Below are 19267 nucleotides of genomic sequence, written 5' to 3' on the forward strand. Positions count from 1 at the left end.
GTACTCTGATGAGCTTTGTCTTCATCCTAGCCTGCAAATATTAACATCTATGCAGTCTGCAGACTTTGTGAGCCTCCCTTTATGAGGCAGGTTGAGAATGTAAGGAAAGGTACATTTGCAGGATAGTTTTTAGCAAGAAAATTTTTGCTGTGTATTTTTTCTAAGTTGGGTATGTGATATTTATATTTTTCATGCAAGTGCTTGTAAAAATGCCACATTTGAGTAGGGAACTCAGACTTACAGATGCATCATCAGAAAAAATGGAGCAAAAAACCTGATGATTGTTTTAAAGGTCTTATAATAAATAATAGGTATGAAGTGATTTTAGTCTTTTTTTTTTTTCCTGTTGGAGAAGGAAACTGGTGTGCCTGGCTTTAGAAGATGATGGTGTCACTTTATTCAAGTATAGGGAGACCTAATACATACTCAGTGAATCAGTCCTTGTGTCTCTTTTCCTGCTGGTAAACTGCTGCTGATGCTGCTTTTGTTTATAAAGTGCTTTGAGATGTGCTGATGGAAAGGCATTAAGTAAATATTTCAGTGCAGATGGGGGGGTGGCAACAAGTTGCTACAGCTTGTGCTTTATATGAGGTGGTTCAATGACTGGACTTAAAACTCTTGCTTTACAAATTACTGATAATGGTACAATAATTAGTGATGGTCTTAAACTGACATACTCCTTTCCTACAGGTCTAAGCTTTAGAAGAAGCCTTGTCTTGTGTATTCCAGTTGAGAATTGTCCCCTTAAGGGCTTTTATTTCTGTGTGCCTTAAGGCAACTGAAGTGATAGTTGTGTTGTTTTGTTTTGTTTTCCAGAGCCATAAGAATGTGAACATAATGGCTGGTGGTTTCAATGTGTATTGTATTGTTTCTTTTTCTGAACTGTCATTTCAGGAAAATGATCTCTATAACTTTCATTTTGATTTGGATTTGATGTCTTGGGACTCCGACCTTTGGAATATTACAGGCCATGCTTATACAGGTAATTAACCTTCAGTATTTTGCAGGTGTGACTATTCCTCCCCCAGCTCCCCCACCCAGCCTCCCCAAAGGGTGAGCTGTTACAACTTAAGCATAGTGGTAACTTACGTAAAACTATTTGATGCCCTGCAGCATTTAGGTCTGCGATGAGAAGTCATGCTGTGTTTCTGTAGCATGGGTACAGCTGGCGAGGACTGCCCTACAAGCTAAGCTGTGTAGTATCTTTAATCTCGCTATGTTTTCTGCTGTGCCTTGCTTCAGGAATTAAATAGCTTGTGTAGGGCGGTGTGTTCTTTACTGATCTCCCATTGCTAAAAACTTGTATGGTAAAATTTTTTTATCTGCCTCTTGCAGATGCAAGCGTGAAGACAGAACCCTTATCACCAGCCACTTCAAATTGTTCGGTCCCTTCTCCATCGTCTGTGGACTCTCCAGTGCAGAATGTGCCTGTATGCAGAAACTTCCATGTAACACAGATAGCAGCAGTCATTCAGAACCAGCTGTGACAAACAAAATGCCCAGTGATTTACTTCTCTGACCAACTTCATGGCATAAGAGGAAATAGCTTATTTTTCGAACCCTTGCAAAAACAACTTCCCTTCAGTGATGTTTTCTTTCCTCCCCTGCTGTCACCCATTCTAAAAAGAGCATGTTCCGTTCTGTTTCCTCAGCTGTGTTTATTAGCCTGGTTGCCAAAAAAACCCCTTTTAAAGGCTTCTGAGTCTAGCAGTTGCTGGCCTCTGCGTCCTGTCGCTCTGCTGATAGGGAGAAGTACTTGTTTGGTTTTCAGTGGTACTTAGCATTGACTGGAATAAAACTGTGGAACAAAACCTTTTTCCTGTTTGCTGCAGCAGCAACACAGATGTGATGAAAGGCAGTTATACTCTGAACTGCTAGCAGGCACTTTTATGTGTTTCTGAAGCATTAATCTCATGTACTTTCTGTCTGCAGGATGATGTGGACTTCAGCTGTAGCTCCCAGATGTCTCCCATCTCTCTCTACAGCAAGAGTTGCAGAAGTCCTGCATCCCCCGAAGGAGATGGAGGGAAGAAGCCTGCTGTCAGCATCACTTCTCGGTCTGGTACGAGAGATCGAGTTACTTTGATTCTGCAGATAGTATGTGTCTTGCATATGAATGTTTAACTAACAGACACTAGTATATCCTCTCATTTCTGACTTGAATTTGTGATCAGATATGTTTGTTTTTAACAAATATTATAGATGGGTAAAAAAACCCCATACCAAACCCTGTGTTATTACTGCTTGAATTCTTTATCTTCTGGTCCAACTCTGACTCTTTTTCCTTTCCTAGCAAATAATTCTGCGAGGACCCTGAAGAGGTGTGGTCAGACAGTGTCCAGGCCTTTGATACAACCCAAACCTCTTTTGCCTGCTGTACCTGAAGCTCAGGCTAACGTTGGCATCCCAGCTAAAACCATCATTATTCAGACTCTTCCCACGCTTGTGCCACTGCCAAAGCATCAGCCAGTTGTTAACATCCAGCCAGCGCCTCCTAAAGGTAGGTGAATTGTCTTGACTGAGCCAGATCTTGGGGGTAAACACTACGTCTGTTTGGGATGGTCACTAGAATGAAGTTAGCTTTGGCAAGTGAAATGGGAAGGGTAGGAGAAAAAAGAGGGGTGCTACGTTCTTTGCTGAAAAAGCTTTAGGCTGAGAAGATGGCCATATTCCTCTCTCGTATAGTCCTATGAGAAACAGCACTCACCGGGGCATTTTGTGGAATGGAAGGCAGTATAGCAAAAGAGACTATGCTGAGTACTGGCAGTTGTGGAGGTAAAACTGCTGATTTGGGAGGATCTCTAGGGCCCCTTGCTCTGCTCCACTTGTGATGGCAGTTGGTGCGTAAGGTAATAACAGTGCTATTCTGTCGTAACCAAAGGAAGATCCAGCAGAATCAGTTAGGATGGCTCAAATGAAGCTTGAAAGCTTGGGAGGAGTGATAAAAGCTTTTTTTCACCCACATGAAACTTGGCCACAGGATGGTGGGAACGTGAATTTATGGCTTTTATCTCACTAAACAGCATTAAATAGGATGTTGTGAAATTAAGAAAACCATGTCAGAGGTTAGAAAAGTTGCGTACAGCTGCAAGGTGATGTTAACAACAGGCAAGTGATTTCCTGTCCCCTGATAATTCTTCATTCCTCCTGTTGCCCTGTAATGGATTTTTGAAGTAGCTCGAGCCTTCATTTCTGAATCCAAAGCATTATTTTACTCTTCAGCTGAGACAGTAAGGACATAATTTGCTTTGCTGAAATTGTCAGATGCAGTTGCTTGCTTTCACCAGCTGATGGCTGCAGTCTCTTGCGGTTGACTGCACAGGCACTGAGGCGTGGAAGGAAAAGGAGACAAATGCTTAAGGGCATGTGTCTAGAAATCATTGCAATAGTGAAAAATTTGTCTCCGTTACTAAGTGCTCTTCCATCAGGAGTTAAGCCAAAGCTGGAGATGCTGACATTTGTTACAACATGCCTAAGATTGTTAGACCGCTTCAAACAGAGGTCAGCGCAGTCAGTGTGACCTAATTCTTATTCCTTCTGATGTTCCAGCTGATAAAATACCATCTGGAATAAGGAATGTTGGGGATATGGATTTTTTGAATATAAGTATAGTATTGTGAAGATCAGCTTCTCCTTTTCCCTGAAAAAAAGTCAGGAGAGTAGTTTCTGTGAGGTGGTATAGAGGAAATACTTTTGGGAAAGTATTTCCATGCCATGTATTTACTTTAACTGATGGTGTGTTTAAAAATTCTATTGTGCCACTTCCATAACAAAAACCATAAAGATCTTTTTCATTAATCAAAATCCCCTGCACATGACAAGTTGGAGCTACCACTTTAAAATATGCTATTATTTTCAAAGGAGCAGGAGGAATATTTTTACAGTCCCTTTCATAAAAGCTTAACGAAGAAAGCATGATATTAGAGCATCACATGGTTTATGCATAAAAAAATTATTGAAATAATCTCCAGTTCACCGTTTGAGTTCTTAAATAGGTTAGTACTGACTTCTGACGTCTTCAAGATTATCTCTGCAAAAAAGGAGATCTAATCCCACACCTCATACATAAAAGATCTTAGCGCTAGGTAAATTACTTCAGTTTTCACCTTCCAGAAGGTTGGGTAAATGCTGTAATACATCATTGTGCATTTTGCTTGGAATGCTGAGCTGCAACGTGCTGTTTCTGAAAGCTGGCAAGGTCATCCTGTTACAAAGGATTGGAGAGACGTTCATGTGTTTTCAGACAGCAAAATATTACTCAAGCACCTGCTTGAGTTAAATGTAGTTGTTGGACTGACATTTCTTGGAACTGACTGTTTTTAATTCCATTTCAAACTCTGTCAAAATTACTTCATTGTTTCTGCTTGCTTTTCTTTAAGCTCTGTTCAGCTTGTGCATAAAATTTCTTATATAAGACATTTAAAAAAAAAAGCTCGTCTTAGTGTGAATTGAGGCTTTAACTTATGTTTTTAAAGTGTAACTTGCATTGTTCTTGTTCATCTTTTTCTATGCTATTTCTGAATTGGTTTGTATAGTCTGAGTCACTTCTGTGTAGTAAGTTTTCCACTGAATACAGCAGTAAGGTAGGGATGGACAAAAGGAGGAGGATTGAGGTAAGCTAGCTAAGTTCTTTGAAAAAGTTGCTCAAAGTGCATCAAGTATTACCAATTCTGAAATGAGTAATGTTTCTAACAAGTGTTGATTTTTATTAAGTTTGAAGAGCTTTTGGAAGAGAGATGGATTTATTGCATCCCTTTAATATGTGTAGTTTTGGTTTGCAGGGTGGATTAAGAGCCCTGCAAACTTCTGAGCTTTTTTTTTTCTTTTTCTTCTTTTCATTCCTATCCTGTGGAATATACTAATGCTGTAGAATTATACTTGAGATAAGTTGTGTGGGGCAGGAGTGGAAGCAAGGCTTTCTACCTCCTATATCAGTATTCCCCTACAAACTGGTCATGTACAAATGCATTTCATATCATACGCTGAGCACTCCTGTTTGTTCTTGTGTTCTAGGTCAATCAGTGGTGCTCCCCCAGCCTGCTGTGGTACAGCTCCAGGCTTCTGGAGTGCTTCCTGCCTCCCAGCCAGTCATTGCCGTCACTGGAGGGACCACACCACTTCACAATCATACGGTGAATGCATTGTCTCCAGCTGCTGGAAATGGCTCAGCAAGCGGCAAAATACCAGTGACTAAGCCCTTGCTTCAAAGGACCACACCAGCAATGGGGCTGGATGTAAGTTCTCACTGTGTGATGATAGCTAATAACCAAAGCTTGGAAACAGTTTTCAGTTACCTGCATGTGGGATATAGTGGGAGAACCAGGTCACTTTAGAGTCTCAGGAAGACTGAGCTGTAGTTGGGCTTGTCTAATAGGATTTCTAACAGTGAACAGGGAATTTGGCAGCTTGGCAAAGAATGGCAAGGAACAGTGGATGAATTGGAAATGTCAGCAGTAGGTCTGATTCTTTTTCCATCCCCTTTATCTCCCCAGATTTTACTCATGATTTTTAGAAACTTCAGGTATTGGGTTTCATATGATCCTAATCTCTTCAGGCTCCCACAGGGTAAGCTCTCAACAGTCACTGCACAAATAAATAAGTCTTTCCACAGTAGCTCACAGTAAGCGGTAGGTGTAAACAGAAATAGCTTTTGAGATGTGTGGGGTTTTTTTTCCCCCTTCAGCTTTGACATCTTAACTAGCTAGCAAGCTGAGTGTTAACTTGGTTTAGTTCCTAGTAATTTGAAGCTGCTTTGGTTGCATTTTGTTATCCAAAGGAAGGCATGGTTGTGGAAAGTACCAAACCTTCTTGTTTGTGGCTTTTGAACTCTAAGGGTGGTGTTCTCCAGTGTGGTATTCCAACCACAGTTGTCGTGTGAGCTGAGGGTCCTATCGCATCCCTCCATGTGAGGGAGAAAACACTGGTGTCCATTCACATGAAATTTTGCAGTATTGTCACCTGCTTATTAGCAGCACAGGACACTTTCTCAAAGGCATGTGCCTTCTGGCGTCTTTGGAGGGATGTTGTTGTACAGTTTCCAGGTGTCTGAGAATCGCCACTCATGCTTGATGTTAAATTTTTCTCACTGTTTGTGTTTGTGTGTGGGCTGCATTTTTAAATAAAAAATTATTTGCTACAAATAATTCAGCAGCCAGACTGCAATGGAAACTTAATCTTGAATTTGCAAGAAGCTATGCTAACAAAGGTCTGTCAGTAGACAGACCAGTTAAGAGCTCTGCATTTTTAAATGATAATTGCCTGCCATGCAAAGCCAACCTGAAGAGACCTGTCAGCAGTCATTCGATTTGTGACTCCCTGTAATCAGGACTAGCATGGCACCTTGCCATTGTCTGAATATAAGGTTTAATTGACAAAATGACCTTATTGTCATCATACTTCATATACACATCTGTGACACTCGGTAGTCAAATGTGTTGCTGGGGTAATGAATAACTGTTTATTTTAAACGATGGTTGTGTGGATATTTCCACCTGAAGCTGTTTTATGGAAGCAGTTTTAAGACTTGCTATCAGCCTAAATGCTGCACATCTTAACCTGTCTTTATTGAAACATGAAAAAACAGTTGCAACTGCTCTTTGGCACATACTATGAAATAGCACTTTGAAAAAGAACAAATGTTTCAGGATACAGCTGGCGCCAGCAGGGTTAAAACATCTTGCGACTGCTGTAGACGCCATATGTGGCGCTCAGAGCTGCGCAGATGTAGCTGTCATTTGAGCTCTGTAACATGTGTTTTTGTTTGCTAATCCAAGCAGATGTTGCAGGATAAAAAGAAACACTGCAAGACTTTCTTTTGCACTTAGGAGGGATAAACAGCTTAACACTCAGCCCTTCCAATGGATTAGACTGAGATCGGCTGATAGCAAGCTGTACACGTGAAGCCCTATGTTGTGCTTGTCCTGATGGCACACGTTTATGCAGCTTGCCAGCTGCGGGCAAGTGCCAGGCTTTCAAGGTGGTCACTCTTCACTAGGAAACAGGTGAAGAACTTTCCACTAGGAAATTGGACAAAAGAAACGCTGCCTAAGCAAGCCACTCTTCTGGTTGAAGCAAAGAGGCTCTTCACTGAAAAAGCAAATTGCCTTTCCTGTTGCAATTAAATGATATGATGACATAAACGGTAGGTGTGTGAGAGAATCCAGTTTAGTTGTGTCCTTACAGGGCCTTTCTCTCATGTTTCCACTCTGTAGTGAGAAAGGATTTAATTCTGCCTCCCAGTTCTGTTGATAAAAAAAAAATTGAAAATTTAGAAAAAATGAGATTACACAAAATTACTTCAACATAAGCGTGGATTTCTGTTAAAGAATCCTATTTTCTGTGCTGTACATTGGGTAATTTTCATATGAAATCAACTCATTAGTCAAGTTGTGTTCTGTTGCGTTTAGAGACAAGAAATCCCAGATCTTTCATAAGAACAGAGAAAACATTTGCATAGGTTTTGTATTTCTGCATTTAAGATGCATCTTCAAAGCCAGCAGCTTTTATAGGCTGAGGTAAGAAGCCAGCCAATGTAAAGTTCAAACGGTTTGTACTTTCAGCTCTTTGTTAACTTTCCCAGTGAGTGTACCAAAAACTCTGGAATGTGAGAGACATTCTTACTGCCTTATGCTAGAAATACAGCTTGCGTTGGGATGGAGGCTAAATTTTGCTCAGAACTGAGTTTTCTTTGAAAGACCAAATTGAGGTAGCAGTGGTTATTTGTAAAGACTCTGAAGATACAGGACAATCTGAATCTAGTTAGTACTGTTTGAAGCAAGGTTTTGCAATGAACCTTTCACTTCTCCATATTTACACCATCTTTTTTGCGTGTGTGTTAGTGGTGGTGTAGTTTTTAAAGCTAGGAAGCAAAAGTTGCATCACTGATTAATGTTTGATTTTAATGCCTATGTTTTCCCTTTATGGTCTGTGTTTTCTGAGAACCAGAAGTTACTATCTTGAGTGGTAAGTTAATACAATACAACCTACAACCTGCAAAAGAAGTTAGCAGAGGTGTTTGCTGTGTTTAATCTTTGTTCAGCACTTGTTGCTTAAGCAGTCTGACATTATAAATTAGTTCCTCTCTCTCTTCTGATTATCAAAATGCTCAAGCAAGGGGCATGTTTATCTTGATGCCAAGTCAGCTATGTAATGCTTAGTGCCATACTGCTTCCAGGTTCAAGCATTGTTGCACTGTTTCACACACACAACTCTTCCTGTTTCCTGAATCAGATTTAGGTAGGATCAGGTGTGCAGTTGTGGCTTATTCCCCAAGAAAAGCCAGGCAAGTGCTAGAGGGTTGACCAAGGATCTTAAACTGTTCTAGGGATTGTCAATTAAAATAACTCAAGGACACAGTTTGGTTTCATTTAAGCAAGCTCGAGAAATCAGTGGAAGTGAAACTGGTGTGGCATAGACTGAAATGCTGTTACTGCACAGAGTACCTTGAATCAGACTGGGGAGAGCTGCTGTTCCTGACAGCGTTTGGAGAACACTGAGTAAAGGAGGGCAGTCTAGATAAATACCATCTGAAATGTAGCTGGTAGTGTCTGAAACAGCAATATAGACATGCCTTAGGATGTACTTTTAGTGTACAAACACTCTACTGGTGTTTGAACTCTATGTTTTCTCCAGGGAAGCAGGTAGATTTGCCAGACGTTTCAGATACTTAGTCAAAAGCTATCCAGTAGTGAATAATCCTGAGCAGGTCTGCAAACAAGAATGGATGTAAACAATTTGGTCTTCTCTGTTTGACTTCATGATGCAAAACCTCTTTAAAAAGAGGAATGTAACTACTTGTTTGGAGTATCACACAACTCAAGCCAAAGCTGCTGCATGAACTCATTCCTTATTATTTCATTTCTGGACAGTTGAAGTGATCCTGGCCCTAGATTGGTGTGTTCTATACACTGCAGTCCTTGGCTAGCCTCAATCTGTTTTTTTTTTCCAAAGTTTTTATGTCTGCAGAAGTTTTCTTCTGTTAAGTATTGTAGTACTTAAAAAATTCAAGACAAAGCTTAGCATTAATGAAAATATGTTAAAATCTTTTCCTTCTCCACTCTCTGCTAAAGAGAAAAACTGGAGTAAGTGCAAACAGCTTCACTTTCACAGACTTTTGTTGGTGGCAGCAGACTAGACATATAATAAATGATCTTTACAGAAAGCAATTAGATCAACGTGGAGAGAGCCCAAAATGTTAATGCACTGTAACGTGTTTTCTTAGTCTTTGTCACCAGACTGCAGTATCATGAAGAAGAATGACTTCTTCAAACAGCCTGTAGCCAATTTTTCTTGGAGACACCAAAGCCCTAGAGCAATATATTGTCTGTGTGTGTGGGTATATACAGGGTGAGCGTTGGAAGGCTATGGTTAAGGTTCTTTAAGCAGCCAGACTTTAACCGGAGCACGCTATCTGAGTTCATTGATGTTACTATTCTGTGACTTGTTTTTTTCGTAAACTGATACTTCTAGAATACTTCTCATCTTTTTTCTTTAGCTTTCATGCTCTAATAGATACAGGTTACTCCAGTGCATGTGTTGGTAGCTACTGGATGGTATTCAGGTCTTTGTAAGATACAGCGTTCAGTTCTCTTTTGATGTAAACATCATTAAGGCACATCCTGTTGTAGCTTAGTAATGTGATGGAAGTCTTCTGGTTTTAATAAAAACAGAGTTGCTGTTGCTAATCTGTGAGGGAAAGGAAATCAACAGAGTAGTGTTTAAATTTAGGATTTCAAGTAGTTTTGTATAGCTCTGCAATATCGATCATTGTTATCCTTGTCAGCAGCAAGATGCTTTCAGTCTAGGTCGTCCCACTCGGTGCAAACCACAAAATGAGTAAGTGGTAAAGGATGATAGACTGTTTGAGGATGGGGAGGGGTTACTTTGAACTGTCCTGGTCTAGTCTTGCAGACTGAATGCCTGCTAGTGGTTGGAGTGAATTATGTGCCCTCCTGGAGTATATTTGCTGGTCTAGCTTCATCCAGAAGGAACCCAGTTTGTGTGCCGTATCAGAGACTGTTCTGTGATGTGAAGCAAAGCATATTAAGTAGGACAGTAAGGAAATGTGCATCAAAGCCATACTCCCAATCTGAATTAAGATACACATAGAATGTGCAATCTGAGGTCAGCAACAGTATTCAAAATCTCAAAAACTATATAGCAGAGCTGGAAAAGGTACAGAAACAGTTGTAATCAGTATGGAAATGGCTTCCATACAGGACAGGCTAAAAATCCGTAGGACTTTCCAGTTAAGAAAACAGATGACTGATTGTAGTCTATGAAATGGTGTATGGTAAAGTGAAGGTGAAAGACATTCTTGCTACCTTGCAGACCTGTAGATATGTATTTTCTGTCTTTGTGATTTGATTGATCAAATCAAACTGCTGCTCAAGTATACATTTTGTGTCCCCTACACACAGAAGGTTGAGAATGCGGAAGAAAACTGAGACAGCGCAAGGCCTGTTTTTAAACTATATATGAGCTATAACTGTTGGAGGTGTTCTGTGATTCCTAGTTGCCTCTGTGCTGAACATTTCAGCTCATTTGAAGCAGAGTGCGGGAAGCTATCTATGCAGACTTTTGACAAAGTAGAGAAGCAGAAATTATGCATGAAATAGAGGCACTTTTAACTTGCGGGTCATTAACAGGCCTCTGTATTGTCTGTCCAGGTCAATGTCTTGAGAAGGCAGCAGCGCATGATCAAAAACCGGGAGTCAGCCTTTCAGTCTCGGAAGAAAAAGAAAGAATACATGTTGGGACTGGAGGCGAGGCTGGAGGCAGCCTTATTGGAGAACGAGAAACTCAAGAAAGAAAACAGCACACTGAAGAGGCAGCTGGATGAAGTAGTGTTAGAGGTAAGAGATTGTGATGAAGATCTGACTTTATATAAAGACAGTTGCTTAGGTGGAAGGCACTTGAACAGAGTCATGGAAATGTTGACTGGAAGACCTTTGGGGTTTCTAGCCCAGCCTCCCACTCCGAGCAGGACTTTCACCAACTCTAGGTCAGGACAGCTGTCACATTATCTAGTTGACTTTTAATTCTTTATTTCATGGTGCTTCTGAAGATTTCACTGAGAAGATAGACTGGATAGAAGCTGAATATAACTTACAAACAAAAGACTTTTATTTTTAAGTAGTCCTGATGTGTATTCATACATAATTAGGCAAATATAAATCTAAAAAGCAACCTAATTTAGTGTATTTAGCTTCTGACATATCTTTGCATGTCTGTGCCCCTTTTTTATTGCATGTCTTCTCTGTTTTTTTGTCTAGAATCAGAAGCTCAAAGTATCGTCTCCAAAGAGAAGGACCCTGTGTGTGATGGTGATACTGGCTTTCATAATGTTGAATTATGGTCCATTGAGGTAAGCTGCCTAGGAATTCCTCTTTGCATAGCAACTTTGTTGTCCTGTGATTTTTGTTGGAATCTTTAATACAGGCAGTGTAGTGTTTTAAAGCCTTGAGCTTGAAACATAACTTTTGTACTTTACTCTCCTCCTGCACAGAGGAAGACTCATCTGTATGGTTCCTTTTTTGGAATCCTTTTGGCAACAAGAGCTTGATCTTGTACTTTTGAATTTCTGTTGGCTTGTGTAGTGGTTGAACCCCAGCCGGCAACAAAGCAACAGGCAGCCTCTCGCTCACTCCCCTGTGCACCCCCCCAGGGGGATGGAGGAGAGAATTGGCAGGGGGGAAAGTAAAACTTGTGGGTTGAGATAAAGACAGTTTAATAGGACAGAAAAGGAAGGGAAAATAATACTGCTAATATAAGAGAATATACAAAACAAGTGATGCACAATATAATCGCTCACCACCTGCTGACTGATGCCCCGCCAATCCCCGAGCTGTGGTTTCCCTCGGCCAGCTCACCCTAGTTTATATATTGGACATGATGTCATATGGTATGGAATACCCTTTTGGCTCGTTTGGGTCAGTCGTCCTTGCTGTGTCCCCTCCCAGCTTCTTGTGCACTCCCAGCCTCCGCTGGCAGGGCAGTATGAAAAGCTAAGAAATCCTTGACTTAGTATAAACACTGTTTAGCAATAACTAAAACATCGGTGTGTTATCAACATTATTCTCATCCTAAATCCAAAACACAGCACTATACCAGCTACTAAGAAGAAAATTAACAGTATTCCAGCCGAAACCAGGGCAGCTTGGCATTTTGTTATTCAATGCAGCGTACAGCAGTTTGTCTGCTCCATTTATACCTGAAGAGATTAGAGATGTGTTTAGGATCCTTTTAGAAAAAAAGTCACAGACTTTGAGAGCTCATCTGCTTGTTTATACCTGTGCTAATCAAAATAGCTATGAGTTTAAGCTTTTTCTAGTACTCAGTGCAGGAAATCCCACTTCGTTCCAGGGCTTTGCAGTCCTGACCATTAGATGTGTCTAGCTGCAATCTTCCTCATTATAGTGTAAGCCCTGTATTACTTGTTTTCTAGATCTGGTGAAGAGGTTGTTCCCTCTCCTTAATTAGTTGAAGCGGTGATCAAAAACCTCTCTTCTTTGAACTGTATCAGTGAGTCATAGGAACCAGAGAGCAGGAAGGAAATGCTGCGTTAACTTCCCAGACAATTTATAAAGAAATCTGTGGAAGAGAGGAGACTAAAAAGGGATACTTCTTGCATGTATCTGTTTCTTTAACCTGGCTTTGGAACATAAAGACCTTTTATATGAAGCTGTTCACTTTTTCAAGAGGAGGAGGATATTTCAGTAGATTCCCAGTCAGCAGTGTCTCCATTTGTGCTCAAAACCCCAGTCAAACTAAAGGAATGGGATAAATCTGGAGGAAGACTCTGTTTCTGACTATGACAAACTTTTGCAATGTTTGTGTTTGTATTTTTAGTAATATTAGAAAACGTGCTAAAGCTGAAATTACTTTTGAAGTATTTGCACTTACTGCAAATACTGTTTATCTTGGGCAGTGAAATACAGCTGATGATTTTACTTTGGTATGGAGGATTTTAAGGTAGACCATTTCTTAGTGTATTTAGGGTTTGTATTGGGATTTTTGACTATTGGGCAGAAAAATCAGCTTCTGGATACTAAGCAATTGACTCGTACATTCCATCTGCATTTGCAAACATTACCCCTCACTTGAGAGACATTTGGTGAGAACTAATAGAACCAGTAATCCTGAAGCTGGGAGAAATTTTAGTTGCCTCCACATTACAGTGAGGAGTTGGAATGCATGAAGCTCTTTTTAGTTTTGAGAAGCTTGGAAGCATACAGAAGATGGGTGGGAAGTCTTACCACAGTGCTCTAAAGTTTCTGTGTCAGCTTCTCTACCCCCAGGAATGAGTAAGGTGTTGAGCTTGATCGCAAGAAACTGCTGTCAAAGTAGACTGAAAAGTCAGTTTGTGTTCATATCTTTGTAACAATCAGTACTTATAGAAATGTGACAGGGTTAATTTCTTGACCTGTTTGATGTTTAATAAAGTAGATAAAGCAAAAAGAAATTCTTGGGTGTCTGGCCATTCCTGGCCAGTGTGGTAGCTGAGCATGTCAGTGTAATTGGTGTGCCTGAATGAGGTGGTCTGCATCAGTACTGGATTTAGGCAGTGAAGAGAAATGTAATCTCAAATTTGCAAGGAATTACTCTTACCTTTCTGTTCGTTTGGTGGTTTGTTTTTTTTTTTTTCCTAGCAGGATAAATGCTTGCACTGCAATTAAAATACCAGACTGTATCAAGGTGGTGTGAATGTTGATTGTGCAGTACCCTTTGGAAGGTCCAGAATGTGGGATATACAAACCATTACTTAAGATTTCACTCCTCCCATACGCATTTTCTTCCTTTTTTAGAGGTGTCACTGAGTGGTAGCCCCACGAACGTGATACTCATGATTGCTGTTCTGCTTAGTCCTTAACAACAGAAGCTTCTAATACATGTGATGTTTTTTCAGTCCCTGCAGCTTCTTACAGAAATAAGAAATTTTATGCTAGCTTATAGTTCAGCAAAAGTACTTTTCCCCCCCCCGAGTTAGCTAACTGTGGAATACCCAATTTCTATGCAGTAGTCAACTGGAGATAAATATAATTTGAAACTTTGTGACAGTGTTGCCATTTCTTCTGTGTAGGAAATCATTTCACTTGTTTAGCAGATAAAATTACTCTGCTGACACATTTTTTCATGCTGACAAATATATTGTGTGTATGGGTAATCTGTAACATTGAATTTGGGAATATGGGAGTGGGGCTGAAGGTCTGGTAGGGAAGCTGGTGTATCGACCCAAGAAATCTGTTTGAACATGTTGGAGGGAGAGTCTAGTCCAGTCTGCTTAATTGCCAACAAGCTTTTCAGAACACCCTTCAATCTTGGACGTGGCACCATGTTATCTCTGAGAAAAGAATGTAAGTTGAATTAAATATAAATTGAATATAAATGTGAATTGAATACTCTCTGGTCATGAAAGTGGCTTGTATAGAGTTAATAGTAACTCTGCATTGTATTGTACTGTGTTACTAAACTCTTTTGGGTTTGTTGATATTTTGTATAGAAAACCAAAACTTTCAGTTATTAAAAGCAGAAGTAATTTAGCAGGAATTCTATTAGTGTAAGTTTCTATTTTTTCTATTTGCTTTATACTAGAAGAAAGGCGCCCAGGAATTTCCCATCTGTGTGTCAATGAACTATTCTCTAATCTTTGTGAATTATTTGGATTTGGATTTAACATCTATAAAAACTTCCTTTTATTATTATTTAAGAATGATTGGTGAGGTGTATGAAGGGAAAAGGGTACATTTTGATTCAATTCCTTGCAGAGGTCACCCCCTTGCCCCAGTCTTGCATACCATGAGGTGCAAGACAGGAATTGGCAACCCACAGTATTTGCACAAAAGGCAGCGAGCCCACAAACCTTGGCATGCAGCAGGGTTGGGAGCTGGAACCACAACATCTGGAGGCAGGTATCTGTGGGAGGCAGTGTCTCCTGCCTTCGCACTTGCCTTCTGTGAGAGCCAGTGTTGGTCAGCACGGCTGCGTTCTCAGCTGGCATGGCACCCCTGAAAGATTGCTGACTTCTGGCATTAAGAAACATCTAATTAGCTGTGCATTTTTTTTATCGCTTACAACATGAAATCTGAAAATTTTCAAACTATTAAAATTCCTAGATGTCCTTTTTTTTATTTTCTTGTTTAATTTCCACATTTGTGTTAGACTGTGCCTGGGTAGTAACCAGATCTGAAAGTGTGTTAAATAAGCACAAACAATGCTGAAACAAATGGAAACCAAGCACCTGTTCTAGTCTAAACAATCCACGTATTTGGGGAATATTTTTCTTTTGTTTCTCCTCCCTGTTCCCATTCGACTATAAATTGTCTTGCGTGTTTGGTTTTTTTCATGCAAGTCTTACATGTGATAGTGAAATATTTGCCTGAAACTAACCCAACTGATGTATAAAAAGTAGGGAAGGGAGAACGATCACAGAAGACGCAAAAGGCGTATTTTCTGCATCTCTGCTGCTTGGGGCAGTAGCAGCAAAGCATGTAAGCCAGGTACTTGCTAGTAGCCCTAGCATTATTTTCTTGGCTATGACAAATGTTCAACTAGTTATTTTTTCCCCCTAATCAGTCTGCTCAAGCTTACGTGGGGCTTATCATCCAAGAACAGTCTTAGACCATTTATAAAGATGTCAGCCAGCCAGAATGTGTCCTAACTACCATTTCAGATATTTGGTGGACAGAAAACAAAGACAAATACGAAGTTGGAGAGAGGAAAGGCAGATCTGCAAAGAGATTGGAACAGGGGGTTTGAGAAGGTGGTGTGATTTTTTTTATTAATTTTGTTTTTTCTCTACAAGTTGGCCAGCTGTGTATGGCTGGAACCCCTTTCAAACTGGAAAACAGACTTGATGATGTAACCAAAAATTCTTAAGCTGTATTTGTGGTGGAGGATGACTGAGGTGGTGATTGATGGAGCTAAGTAAAGCTGCTGCTTCAAAATCTCTTGTGTCCTGTTGACCTACAGCAGCTGTGCTAGAATTGCTGGCCTTTTGTAGAGACTTCATTGCAGCTCCTCTCTAGAGTGTCCTGATGGGTTTTCCTCTACTTTCCAGGACTATCCTGGAAACTGAATAATATATTAAAAATTTAGATCCACTGAGCAATAAAGACACCAGCCTGGGTAGCTAGGAAGTGTGATTTGTGTGCTATTTTCGTAGACTGCAACAAATGAAGAAGCAGTGATTTTTGACTCCTGAAAGGCTTAGGAGTGTGTCTCATTTCTTAAATTGGTAACACAACCATTAGGAAGAAAAAAAAAAACAAACAGAAGTGGTAAGATTAATCATCTTTACTAAAAAAGAGGAAATCACCCAAGGGTTGTTCAGCTGCATGCTACCACAACCTGCTGCTTGTAAGGATGAAGTAAGCAAAACACAAGTCTTTCACCAGCACCCAGATTAGCAGCCCACCTAGTCTGCAGGCTGCTAGTCAGTACTAATGTAGCCTGCTGAGCTTTTGGAGCATGTGTGATTTGGGCTGCTGAAAGCACCATCCATTGAGCACACCTGTATTTGTGTCAGTATGGTTTAGAGCCCTTACTCAAGCTGAGCAATCTTGAGTTGGCGTGTGGGAGAGCAGGATTATTCTGAGGTTTGGTGCCTTCAGCAGTGTTTTTGTGCAAGTTTGCTGCTGTTTGAGCCTTAATGCTGGACTCCTTGATTAAAGAAACAGACTCATCTTACGGCAAGCAGGAACTTAGGGATACCTTGGTGGTGGGATGTCAGAAAGTTAGAGAAATAGTTTTGTAGTTCCCTTAAAGAGAGCATTAGCTGTGTGGGCAAAGGAGCTAATCTCATTACCATAGTATCACATGCAGCAAGTGTTGTGTTGCTGCAGAGGTGTTTGAGCTGTATGTTGGGTGCTCAGGTTTGTCAGTGCAGATCCAACCCACAGCAGCCAGTCCTGGGCCAAGGTCTCGGTATGGTCTGGGTCTCACCACTGTGCTGCCCTAGCAGGTGAGCTCAGTCGCAAGATCAAGCAGTGTCGTGGCATGTTTGAAAACACCCCAAATGTCCTCTTGAATAATATGTGGTAAGCAGACTAAAGCTGTAAGTCTGGCACTTGCCTAAAATGAAGAGCAATGATGAGCAACTGAAACACAGTAACTTTTTTTTTTTTCTTGTTGCCTTAACGATTCTTCCTGATTGTGTGTGTGTGCTTCTTCCTCACTCCATTACAGCGTGAAGTCGGGCGGGTTAGTTGAAACCACCGATGGCTTGCTGTATAATGGAGGAGGAACTCCCCAGCCAGGTTCCTTGCTTGCCCTTTGCCAAGCTCCAGCTGAGCCTGATCTGGGAGTGGTGCTGAACTGTGAGCATTAAACGTTGTACCTGTGGCCCATGATTTCCTTCAGCTGCAGGTTGTATAGTGTTGTCTAAACTTGTGCTGACTGCTTGAAGCATCTCTAAAAGATGTTCTGAGAACAGAGAACCAGGAATTGTGGGCTGTACAACAGGGTGAGTTCCTACTCTCAGTTCATCCAGTCCTGGGCTTTTTTTGCACTCAGTGAAGGATAGAAAAGGATTGTTTCTCTGCTTTTTGCAAGCCTCAATAGCCTTCCGTGGATTTTCAGGAGGTTAATAGACTTAAATGTGATGTATACCTGAAGTATGCTAACAAACATACATACAAATGATGACAGTCAAAGGGCTATTAATTTTTTACACACTAGTAGAGAGGAACTGGTGCGATGTGAAAAGAAAACTACTAGATGAGTGCAAGAGGCATGCAACAGTGCCATGTTAGCCAGCTGCTTCTGGCTGCCAAGGAAATACAGAGCCCTCTGAGTGTTTTAGCAAAACCGGCAGAAGCTCCAGAAGACATTTATGGCTCTTAACTCTTCTAATATGGGAAACTTACTTTAATGTTTGTGACACTGAAAGAATATGTTTTAATGCTGAGTTGAGTGTACATTAGTGTTGGAGATGGCCCAAAGCCAGAAAACTGCTTCTATAGCACACCTTTGGTCTTGTGTTGTAGTTTCTCCTTGAAGAGAGAGAGAGAAATCAGGAGGAAAAGGACAGGTTGAGTAATTTGGACTTGGGTTCAGTTTCTAGACCTTTCAGAACCTCTCTTGATGGGTTGGTGCTTGAATAAAATTGAATACCCTTGATTTGCTTACAAACTACAACTGCAGGAGCAGGAAGTGATTCCTTCCTCTTTCCTTTACTGATCACAGCCACATGTTCATCCTGGCAGAGTTGTGCCTTGGCCTGGCTGTGCTCGCTTGCCTTGTCCTGCTGCTGCTGCAGTTGCAGAGCCTGCGCAGAATGCCAGATGCACTCACTGATAACTTATCCTTTTCTCCATGTGTTCATCTGCTGGGCTGGGAGTGAAATACAGAAAGTTTTTGCCCTGAATGAACATTGTTGTTAAGACTGCTTGCATCAGGCCTGCCCAAGCTTTGGCAATAAAGGCCAGCCCTCTTCCAAATAACTGACATAGTTTTCTAAGCAAAAATAAATGCTCTGGGTGTCGATACTTGCTTTCTTCCTTTCTTTTCTACCAGCTCTATTAAAAACAAATTGCTTTTTAAAGAAAGCACAACACAAGAAAAACACAGAGATCATCCCTCCAGTTTGGGTTGCTTTCTCATCCTCCCCAGCAGAGGAAAGAGGCTGGATTCCTCTTACCAGCCCAGCACTTGCAGAAGGTAGCTCTGGAGCAGCCTGGCAGGAGAAGGTAGTGCCTTGCTGTCGGCAGATGGTGCCCTCATCGGGACTAAGAAATGAGAAGTACTTTCCAGAGAACATTTGGCACTGTGGCAGCCTTGTCTGGAATCAGTTAGGAAGAGGACAAGGTCCTCAGTTGGTGTCTCCTTGCAATGTCGACTTTAGCCCATTGGAAACATCCCAGCTCGTATTCAGAGATGGTTCTGTCCCCAGAACACTCTTTGTTATGATATCACTATTGGCTTTCGTCTACAAATTACTGTACCACTTAAATGTCAGTATTCAAAACTTGAAGTGCACAGGGTTTGTTCAGCCAGAAGTACAAATGAAATTTAGTTTAGGCTCCTGGCAAGACTTGCTTTCACATTTATCAAACTGACATTCAAACCAAAGAAGTAAAAATACAGCTAAAATATCAGGTGCTATTGAATGCCTGGAGAAACCATGACAGGAGTGTTGCTTTTCTTTCTCTCCTATAATCAAATTTATCTACGCTTCTGAACAAACATCTGCATGAAGTATTTAGTGGTTCTTTCTTTTTTCCCTTGGATCTGGTTTTGCATCTTAAACAAGCTGATAGCTCAGCCAGCT

General features: G+C 40.8%; 1 protein-coding gene across 5 annotated transcripts in view; it reads left to right on the forward strand.

The window, feature by feature from the left end:
- The window catches only part of ATF6 (activating transcription factor 6), an 83668-nt gene that overhangs the window by 1155 nt on the left and 63246 nt on the right, over nucleotides 1–19267 (forward strand). For all 5 annotated transcript variants that reach the window (XR_005933709.1, XM_030031716.2, XM_030031717.2 and 2 more), the window contains 7 exons: nucleotides 895–982; nucleotides 1336–1430; nucleotides 1933–2062; nucleotides 2294–2500; nucleotides 5014–5234; nucleotides 10668–10853; nucleotides 11274–11365. Coding sequence is in view for 4 of the 5 variants with exons in the window: in XM_030031716.2 (XP_029887576.1) it covers nucleotides 895–982; nucleotides 1336–1430; nucleotides 1933–2062; nucleotides 2294–2500; nucleotides 5014–5234; nucleotides 10668–10853; nucleotides 11274–11365 (1019 nt within the window). In the remaining variant the exon portion in view is untranslated. The remainder of the gene's footprint in view (nucleotides 1–894; nucleotides 983–1335; nucleotides 1431–1932; nucleotides 2063–2293; nucleotides 2501–5013; nucleotides 5235–10667; nucleotides 10854–11273; nucleotides 11366–19267) is intronic.

This window comes from Aquila chrysaetos, chromosome 12 (assembly GCF_900496995.4).
Source record: "Aquila chrysaetos chrysaetos chromosome 12, bAquChr1.4, whole genome shotgun sequence".
NCBI lineage: Eukaryota > Metazoa > Chordata > Aves > Accipitriformes > Accipitridae > Aquila > Aquila chrysaetos.